The sequence below is a fragment of the Eptatretus burgeri genome, chromosome 1 (assembly GCF_056783735.1).
Source record: "Eptatretus burgeri isolate ZD-2024b chromosome 1, Ebu_testis_v1, whole genome shotgun sequence".
NCBI classification, from domain to species: domain Eukaryota; kingdom Metazoa; phylum Chordata; class Myxini; order Myxiniformes; family Myxinidae; genus Eptatretus; species Eptatretus burgeri.
The window spans coordinates 48,664,911-48,674,946 of NC_140961.1; the positions used below are offsets into that span (position 1 = coordinate 48,664,911).

The following is a 10,036-nucleotide window of genomic DNA, read 5'->3' on the forward strand; positions in this document are numbered from 1 at the left end:
AAAAACAGTCTGACATTCCACATGGACGAATGTGTCAGTCTCTCGGTATTTCTCACCTTGACGGCCTCGTAGTGCTGGGCCAGGTGTGCACGGCGCTGCCCATACTCGGTCTCCTGCTGCCGAAGGTCCTTCACCTGCTCGGGGTTCTCTTTCTCATAAAGACGCATTATGCGCTCAAATGTCTCGTGCAGCTTCTTCCGCTTATCTCTGAGAACCTTCTCGTTGAGCATCGGGCCATGCGTTGGGTTGAACTCTGTGGAAAGAGTTTGCGGTGTGTACACGGCTCTGGCGCGTGGGATCTACGTTTTATGAACAATAACTTGTAATGTGGAAAAACCAGCACACGTCGGACATTTTACCCATCTCGTCAATCTTTTCCATGTCCTTTAGTATTTGTCGTGGGTCTTTCATCTTCAACACCGCCGTCCGGACCATCATGCGCTGCTTTTTGTTCTGGGAGGGAAATCAAATGGAAGACAAATTTCGATTTGCTTCATGAACAGATGTCTACGGCTAATTGCATGCAACAACCAAGGGAACACAACACGCACCTTTTTAAGTTCTCTCTTCCTGGCTTCCTTACCTGACGAGCAAAACAAACACAGAAAGTTCACATGAATGGGTATAAATAATTATATGAGCTGTCAGCTGTAGCATGGAGATTAAATGAACATTTTCAAGCGTAACTTCGATAGCCTCAAAAAAGACTCAAAAGAGAGAGGGGGGCGAGAGAGGGGGGGGTGAGAGAGGGGCGAGAGAGAGGGGGCGAGAGTGGGGGGCAAGAGAGGGGGGCGAGAGAGGGGGGCGAGAGAGGGGGACTGAGAGAGGGGACGAGAGAGAGGGGGCGAGAGAGGGCTGCACATACTGGCACTCACCTACGGACACGCACCTACGGGCCCGTACTAGTAAAACCAATTTTAGCACCAAAATCAATAAGTAAATAAAAATACTAGAAAGGCACTCGGTAGAGCACATACCTCAGTCAGGCTGATTAGTTTACGTTTTGTATCCCACTGATAGGCCGGATCTGGATTCGGACCTGAACTAAAACTTAATGAGCTTGTTCTTGTCAGCTAACAAACTCATCCACCAAGTTTCGACCGATTCCGTCAATAACTTTTTGAAATATCATGCTATATTGTTACGAATCTGGAAACCATTCGCATTCACACATACAGTTGACCCAAAGTTTAGTTATTTCGTTAAGTATATGTGGATAGTTAGAATCTCTCCCCTATGTCAAATGGGATAATTTCATGTGTGCGCTACGGGTTTCTTTTATAGTCAGGTTTTTTACATCTTTAAATCTACCGATGCCAGCGGAACCCTCGCTTCACTCCTCCTCCCACTCTGCAGGAGAACAAGCGCTTCACCCACCCAGCTTTCACTTCACACCACGGCGCCATAACACACGTGTTTCTGACTACGGACGTGGGCGGAGCCCCGCTCGCCTCAGAGCCGACTCCGCCCTAGCAAGATGGAATGTTCATCCCGTCCAATCAGGGGTGAGATCGCCTCACCTCTGACTTCACCCCATCATAGAAGAATGTCTCCCCTCTCAACACTGGGGAAGACAACAAAAGAGCCTCTCTCGGGGGAGGAGCAGCGAGACGCAGACATGCCCCCCTCCTCCAATCGCGGCTGACCACCACGACACCCGAAAACGCCCCATCCAATCTGGAGGCGAGTTGTAGGAGAGTGGATCCCTCCCCCCCCCCCGCATGGGGGAGGAATAAGAAGGATCACGAGCTGTATCCGTGAGTTGGTTCCTTGGAGGTCGCTCCTTGCTTCTGGTCTGCTGGGCTCTCCTGGTCGTCGGTCATCGTTCGTGGCTGGCCGGATCGTTCGTAGGATCCTGGCTGCACTCGTTGGATTCTGGTTCGTGAGTTAGAGTCCCACTGTGGTGGGTTGTGTTGGAGCGCTCGAGCTGGGGATCCCCGTTCCCGTCCACAGACTCCGAGCTCCACAAGTGCGAGTCAGTAAAACCGCACAAGGCGGCCAGGTACACGACCAGACTCTGACCCCCAGCTTGCCTATCCTCCGTGGCTGGAGGGTCCAATAAAGGCCAGCTGGCTCCATTTCTTTTTGGGTGTGTGTGTCTGTGTGTGGTGCCAGTCTGTAAGTAAAACTGTTAAGTGATTGCCATTGCACATTTGCCGACATTTATATTCGTGATTAAGTCTGCTCTGTGTTTCCCTCCCTATTACCTTGTAAATAAATAACTTAAATTTTCCAGTTTGTTTTCTGTGTTTTCTTTCATTGACCCAGTATAGTTTGAGCCCGAGAATTAGGGAGGCCGATATGTTGTAAATTGTCATTTGGGCCGGCGCGGCTTTGGTAATTCCCGCTCGGTTACGCCGGATCCGAGTCGGTAACAGTGACTCTGTTCGGACAAAGCAGGTCGAGGGTGTGGCTTCCCCGGGAGCTTGACCGCACGGCTAATTAGGTAAATTGGAAGACAAAAAGACCCTAACCGCGCGGTCGAAATATTGCCATCCACGGTCCATTAAGTGACCCGTTGACTTCCAAGTTATCCGTAGTGACGACCTTCAATTCCAGGTGTTCGGAGGGGAGATGGCCCATCTGCTCCATCTGGCGGTCATCCTTGAAACCGAAACCCAGCACCACACCAATATATCATTTTAGCTCTATCTCTCAATGGTGAAGAATCACTGAAAAAAATTCAGATCCAGATCCGGATTTGGATCTTCACCAAAATCTAAGCATTTCGTCCTTGTCACACACTCAAACTCTCCACAAAATTTCGTCCAAATCCATGCACAACTTTTGAGATATTTTGTTCACAGACAGAGACAGACAGATGGACAGACAGGGGTGAAAACATAACCTCTTTCCAGGTTCGGTGGCGGAGGTGATGATGGGATTATCAAACTGTTTGGGCTGGCAGGATAGCCTTGATTTATGCCCACTCGCCTCTTAGCCGTCTCGCTTGAGTCAGACTAATATAAACTGTCATCCTTGTGCTTCTCGAGCAGAGCGGCCGCGAAGGCGAGGGTGCGAGGAGCCGCGAATGTGAAGATGAGAGCCGCGAAGGTGAGGGTGTGAATTGTAGCGAAGGCGAGGGTGCGAGCGGCCGCGAAGGCGAGGGTGCGAGCGGCCGCGAAGGCGAGGGTGTGAATTGTAGTGAAGGCGAGGGTGCGAGTGGCCGCGAAGGCGAGGGTGCGAGCGGCCGCGGAGGCGAGGGTGCGAGCGGCCGCGAAGGCGAGGATGAGAGCCGCGAAGGTGAGGGTGTGAGGGCCGCGAAGGTGAGGGTGTGAGAGCTGCGAAGGTGAGGGTGTGAGGAGCCATGGAGGTGAGGGTGTGAGATCCACAAAGGTGAGGGTGCGAGGAGTCGCGAATGTGAGGATGAGAGCCGCGAAGGTGAGGGTGTGAGGACCGCGAAGGTGAGGATGAGAGCCGCGAAGGTGAGGGTGTGAGAGCTGCGAAGGTGAGGATGCGAGGACCGTGAAGGTGAGGGTGTGAAAGCCGTGAAGGTGAGGGTGTGAGAACCGTGAAGGTGAGGGTGTGAGAACCGTGAAGGTGAGGGTGTGAGAACCGTGAAGGTGAGGGTGTGAGAGCTGTGAAGGTAAGGATGCGAGGACCGTGAAGGTAAGGATGCGAGGACCGTGAAGGTGAGGATGCGAGGACCGTGAAGGTGAGGATGCGAGGAGCCAGCCGCGAAGGTGAGGATGCGATGAGCCAGCTGCGAAGGTGAGGATGCGAGGAGCCAGCCGCGAAGGTGAGGGTGCGAGGAGCCGCGAAGGTGAGGGTGCGAGGAGCCGCGAAGGTGAGGGTGCGAGGAGCCGCGAAGGTGAGGGTGTGAGGACCGTGAAGGTGAGAGTGTGAGGGACCGCGGAGGTGAGGGTGTGAGGAGCCGCGAAGGTGAGGGTGCGAGGACCGTGAAGGTGAGGGTGTGAAAGCCGTGAAGGTGAGGGTGTGAGAACCGTGAAGGTGAGAATGTGAGAGCTGCGAAGGTGAGGGTGTGAGGAGCCGTGAAGGTGAGGTTGAGAGCTGCGAAGGTGAGGGTGTGAGAGCCGTGAAGGTGAGGGTGTGAGAGCCGTGAAGGTGAGGGTGTGAGAGCCGTGAAGGTGAGGGTGTGAGAGCTGCGAAGGTGAGGGTGTGAGGAGCCGTGAAGGTGAGGGTGTGAGAGCCGTGAAGGTGAGGGTGTGAGAGCCTTGAAGGTGAGGGTGTGAGAGCCGTGAAGGTGAGGGTGTGAGAGCCGTGAAGGTGAGGGTGTGAGAGCCTTGAAGGTGAGGGTGTGAGAGCCTTGAAGGTGAGGGTGTGAGAGCCGTGAAGGTGAGGGTGTGAGAGCCTTGAAGGTGAGGGTGTGAGAGCCTTGAAGGTGAGGGTGTGAGAGCCGTGAAGGTGAGGGTGTGAGACCCTTGAAGGTGAGGGTGTGAGAGCCTTGAAGGTGAGGGTGTGAGAGCCGTGAAGGTGAGGATGCGAGGACCGTGAAGGTGAGGGTGTGAAAGCCGTGAAGGTGAGGGTGTGAGAACCGTGAAGGTGAGGGTGTGAGAGCCGTGAAGGTAAGGATGCGAGGACCGTGAAGGTGAGGATGCGAGGACCGTGACGGTGAGGATGCGAGGACCGCGAAGGTGAGGATGCGATGAGCCAGCCGCGAAGGTGAGGATGCGAGGAGCCAGCCGCGAAGGTGAGGATGCGAGGAGCCAGCCGCGAAGGTGAGGATGCGAGGAGCCAGCCGCGAAGGTGAGGGTGCGAGGAGCCGCGAAGGTGAGGGTGTGAGAGCTGCGAAGGTGAGGGTGTGAGGAGCCGTGAAGGTGAGGGTGTGAGGAGCCGTGAAGGTGAGGGTGTGAGAGCCGTGAAGGTGAGGGTGTGAGAGCCGTGAAGGTGAGGGTGTGAGAGCCTTGAAGGTGAGGGTGTGAGAGCCGTGAAGGTGAGGGTGTGAGAGCCGTGAAGGTGAGGGTGTGAGAGCCGTGAAGGTGAGGGTGTGAGAGCCGTGAAGGTGAGGGTGTGAGAGCCGTGAAGGTGAGGGTGTGAGAGCCGTGAAGGTGAGGGTGTGAGAGCCGTGAAGGTGAGGGTGTGAGAGCCGTGAAGGTGAGGGTGTGAGAGCCGTGAAGGTGAGGGTGTGAGAGCCTTGAAGGTGAGGGTGTGAGAGCCGTGAAGGTGAGGGTGTGAGACCCTTGAAGGTGAGGGTGTGAGACCCTTGAAGGTGAGGGTGTGAGAGCCTTGAAGGTGAGGGTGTGAGAGCCGTGAAGGTGAGGATGCGAGGACCGTGAAGGTGAGGGTGTGAAAGCCGTGAAGGTGAGGGTGTGAGAACCGTGAAGGTGAGGGTGTGAGAGCCGTGAAGGTAAGGATGCGAGGACCGTGAAGGTGAGGATGCGAGGACCGTGAAGGTGAGGATGCGAGGAGCCAGCCGCGAAGGTGAGGATGCGATGAGCCAGCCGCGAAGGTGAGGATGCGAGGAGCCAGCCGCGAAGGTGAGGGTGCGAGGAGCCAGCCGCGAAGGTGAGGGTGCGAGGAGCCGCGAAGGTGAGGGTGTGAGAGCTGCGAAGGTGAGGGTGTAAGGAGCCGTGAAGGTGAGGGTGTGAGAGCCGTGAAGGTGAGGGTGTGAGAGCCGTGAAGGTGAGGGTGTGAGAGCCGTGAAGGTGAGGGTGTGAGAGCCGTGAAGGTGAGGGTGTGAGAGCCGTGAAGGTGAGGGTGTGAGAGCCGTGAAGGTGAGGGTGTGAGAGCCGTGAAGGTGAGGGTGTGAGAGCCGTGAAGGTGAGGGTGTGAGAGCCTTGAAGGTGAGGGTGTGAGAGCCGTGAAGCTGAGGGTGTGAGAGCCGTGAAGGTGAGGGTGTGAGAGCCGTGAAGGTGAGGGTGTGAGAGCCGTGAAGGTGAGGGTGTGAGAGCCTTGAAGGTGAGGGTGTGAGAGCCGTGAAGGTGAGGGTGTGAGAGCCGTGAAGGTGAGGGTGTGAGAGCCTTGAAGGTGAGGGTGTGAGAGCCGTGAAGGTGAGGGGGTGGGAGCCTTGAAGGTGAGGGTGTGAGACCCTTGAAGGTGAGGGTGTGAGAGCCTTGAAGGTGAGGGTGTGAGAGCCTTGAAGGTGAGGGTGTGAGAGCCGTGAAGGTGAGGGTGTGAGAGCCTTGAAGGTGAGGGTGTGAGAGCCGTGAAGGTGAGGGTGTGAGAGCCGTGAAGGTGAGGGTGTGAGAGCCGTGAAGGTGAGGGTGTGAGAGCCGTGAAGGTGAGGGTGTGAGAGCCGTGAAGGTGAGGGTGTGAGAGCCTTGAAGGTGAGGGTGTGAGAGCCGTGAAGGTGAGGGTGTGAGAGCCGTGAAGGTGAGGGTGTGAGAGCCGTGAAGGTGAGGGTGTGAGAGCCTTGAAGGTGAGGGTGTGAGAGCCGTGAAGGTGAGGGTGTGAGAGCCTTGAAGGTGAGGGTGTGAGACCCTTGAAGGTGAGGGTGTGAGAGCCGTGAAGGTGAGGGTGTGAGAGCCGTGAAGGTGAGGGTGTGAGAGCCTTGAAGGTGAGGGTGTGAGAGCCGTGAAGGTGAGGGTGTGAGAGCCTTGAAGGTGAGGGTGTGAGACCCTTGAAGGTGAGGGTGTGAGAGCCTTGAAGGTGAGGGTGTGAGAGCCGTGAAGGTGAGGGTGTGAGAGCCGTGAAGGTGAGGGTGTGAGAGCCGTGAAGGTGAGGGTGTGAGAGCCGTGAAGGTGAGGGTGTGAGAGCCTTGAAGGTGAGGGTGTGAGAGCCGTGAAGGTGAGGGTGTGAGAGCCTTGAAGGTGAGGGTGTGAGACCCTTGAAGGTGAGGGTGTGAGAGCCTTGAAGGTGAGGGTGTGAGAGCCTTGAAGGTGAGGGTGTGAGAGCCGTGAAGGTGAGGGTGTGAGAGCCGTGAAGGTGAGGGTGTGAGAGCCGTGAAGGTGAGGGTGTGAGAGCCGTGAAGGTGAGGGTGTGAGAGCCGTGAAGGTGAGGGTGTGAGAGCCTTGAAGGTGAGGGTGTGAGAGCCGTGAAGGTGAGGGTGTGAGAGCCGTGAAGGTGAGGGTGTGAGAGCCTTGAAGGTGAGGGTGTGAGAGCCTTGAAGGTGAGGGTGTGAGAGCCTTGAAGGTGAGGGTGTGAGACCCTTGAAGGTGAGGGTGTGAGAGCCGTGAAGGTGAGGGTGTGAGAGCCGTGAAGGTGAGGGTGTGAGAGCCTTGAAGGTGAGGGTGTGAGAGCCGTGAAGGTGAGGGTGTGAGAGCCTTGAAGGTGAGGGTGTGAGACCCTTGAAGGTGAGGGTGTGAGACCCTTGAAGGTGAGGGTGTGAGAGCCTTGAAGGTGAGGGTGTGAGAGCCGTGAAGGTGAGGGTGTGAGAGCCTTGAAGGTGAGGGTGTGAGAGCCGTGAAGGTGAGGTTGAGAGCTGCGAAGGTGAGGGTGTGAGAGCCGTGAAGGTGAGGGTGTGAGGAGCCGTGAAGGTGAGGTTGAGAGCTGCGAAGGTGAGGGTGTGAGAGCCGTGAAGGTGAGGGTGTGAGAGCCGTGAAGGTGAGGGTGTGAGAGCCGTGAAGGTGAGGGTGTGAGAGCTGCGAAGGTGAGGGTGTGAGAGCCGTGAAGGTGAGGGTGTGAGAGCTGCAAAGGTGAGGGTGTGAGGATCCGTGAAGGTGAGGGTGTGAGAGCCGTGAAGGTGAGGGTGTGAGAGCCTTGAAGGTGAGGGTGTGAGAGCCGTGAAGGTGAGGGTGTGAGAGCCGTGAAGCTGAGGGTGTGAGAGCCGTGAAGCTGAGGGTGTGAGAGCCGTGAAGGTGAGGGTGTGAGAGCCGTGAAGGTGAGGGTGTGAGAGCCTTGAAGGTGAGGGTGTGAGAGCCGTGAAGGTGAGGGTGTGAGAGCCGTGAAGGTGAGGGTGTGAGAGCCTTGAAGGTGAGGGTGTGAGAGCCGTGAAGGTGAGGGTGTGAGAGCCTTGAAGGTGAGGGTGTGAGAGCCTTGAAGGTGAGGGTGTGAGAGCCGTGAAGGTGAGGGTGTGAGAGCCTTGAAGGTGAGGGTGTGAGAGCCTTGAAGGTGAGGGTGTGAGAGCCGTGAAGGTGAGGGTGTGAGACCCTTGAAGGTGAGGGTGTGAGAGCCTTGAAGGTGAGGGTGTGAGAGCCGTGAAGGTGAGGATGCGAGGACCGTGAAGGTGAGGGTGTGAAAGCCGTGAAGGTGAGGGTGTGAGAACCGTGAAGGTGAGGGTGTGAGAGCCGTGAAGGTGAGGATGCGAGGACCGTGAAGGTGAGGATGCGAGGACCGTGACGGTGAGGATGCGAGGACCGTGAAGGTGAGGATGCGAGGAGCCAGCCGCGAAGGTGAGGATGCGATGAGCCAGCCGCGAAGGTGAGGATGCGAGGAGCCAGCCGCGAAGGTGAGGATGCGAGGAGCCAGCCGCGAAGGTGAGGGTGCGAGGAGCCGCGAAGGTGAGGGTGTGAGAGCTGCGAAGGTGAGGGTGTGAGGAGCCGTGAAGGTGAGGGTGTGAGAGCCGTGAAGGTGAGGGTGTGAGAGCCGTGAAGGTGAGGGTGTGAGAGCCTTGAAGGTGAGGGTGTGAGAGCCGTGAAGGTGAGGGTGTGAGAGCCGTGAAGGTGAGGGTGTGAGAGCCGTGAAGGTGAGGGTGTGAGAGCCTTGAAGGTGAGGGTGTGAGAGCCGTGAAGGTGAGGGTGTGAGAGCCGTGAAGGTGAGGGTGTGAGAGCCGTGAAGGTGAGGGTGTGAGAGCCGTGAAGGTGAGGGTGTGAGAGCCGTGAAGGTGAGGGTGTGAGAGCCGTGAAGGTGAGGGTGTGAGAGCCGTGAAGGTGAGGGTGTGAGAGCCGTGAAGGTGAGGGTGTGAGAGCCGTGAAGGTGAGGGTGTGAGAGCCTTGAAGGTGAGGGTGTGAGAGCCTTGAAGGTGAGGGTGTGAGAGCCTTGAAGGTGAGGGTGTGAGAGCCGTGAAGGTGAGGGTGTGAGAGCCGTGAAGGTGAGGGTGTGAGAGCCGTGAAGGTGAGGGTGTGAGAGCCTTGAAGGTGAGGGTGTGAGACCCTTGAAGGTGAGGATGTGAGAGCCTTGAAGGTGAGGGTGTGAGAGCCGTGAAGGTGAGGGTGTGAGAGCCGTGAAGGTGAGGGTGTGAGAGCCTTGAAGGTGAGGGTGTGAGAGCCTTGAAGGTGAGGGTGTGAGAGCCGTGAAGGTGAGGGTGTGAGAGCCGTGAAGGTGAGGGTGTGAGAGCCGTGAAGGTGAGGGTGTGAGAGCCGTGAAGGTGAGGGTGTGAGAGCCGTGAAGGTGGACGGGCATGTTCGGGTGAAAATGGTTGTGACTTGTCACACAAAAACTACTCATGCCATCCCATGTGCATCTCTTACGGGCCTGATCAGTCGGGTTCATGAACTTCCCACTCTTCGTGGAGCTGGTGGATCGCCGCCCCATTATGGCGGGTTCACTCCTCGTTCGATCTTCCACCGAACGATTTTCACACACACGATCACTCCACAAGTCTGCACTTTCAACAGCGCACTAATCGTCGGTCCATAAAAACCTCCGCCATTGCACAAAATTAACGAACGGAAACCTCATCATTTTAACATATTCTCGGTCGAACATCCCATTTCAGTTTAGTAATTACTGACGCATCCCACGCGAAACCTTAAATAAATCTGGTTTAAAACGAAATGGCCAACAGCAACACATCAATCCTGAATAACCTCGTCTCTGCAACTAACTACACCGCCGGGACTATCAAATAGTGCAAAGGTTCAAGCACGTGACAGATGACGCACGTTCGGTCCTCATGGAAACCGGTGTGAAGTCGATGGCGCGAAATCGCAAACTTCCACCACACACACCTCAAGGGAATTTGGAAGATTTTGAGATAAAATTCCACTCGGATTGACCCAATATTTTGAGTTTAAATGTTTCCCCCCCCCCGTCCCCCAATCTTGAATGAAACTTGATTCTTATCTTGAATAACGAATAAGGACGAATAACTGGAACTGAACTAAAGGACAATTAAACGTTAATGGACAATAATCAGTTATCACACCTTTAATTAGCAGGGGTGTGTTCAGTTACCAAACAGCAAGGCAGCGCTTGCCAAGCTATCCGTTCCTTATCGCAATGGTTTCGAATAGTGCTTGCTTGAGTGCTTAAGCCG

The 10,036-nt window shown here is 56.1% G+C and overlaps 1 protein-coding gene across 1 annotated transcript in view; it reads right to left on the reverse strand.

The window, feature by feature from the left end:
• Positions 1 to 9,479, reverse strand: part of WBP11 (WW domain binding protein 11) — a 44,596-nt gene extending 35,117 nt beyond the window's left edge. Inside the window, exons 1-4 of the mRNA XM_085883191.1 lie at positions 9,249 to 9,479; positions 552 to 583; positions 360 to 453; positions 57 to 253 (exon numbers count right to left, since the gene is read on the reverse strand). Coding sequence (XP_085739317.1) covers positions 57 to 253; positions 360 to 453; positions 552 to 583; positions 9,249 to 9,312 — 387 coding nt within the window. The 5' untranslated portion in view covers positions 9,313 to 9,479. The remainder of the gene's footprint in view (positions 1 to 56; positions 254 to 359; positions 454 to 551; positions 584 to 9,248) is intronic.
• Positions 9,480 to 10,036: the final 557 nt, after the last annotated feature.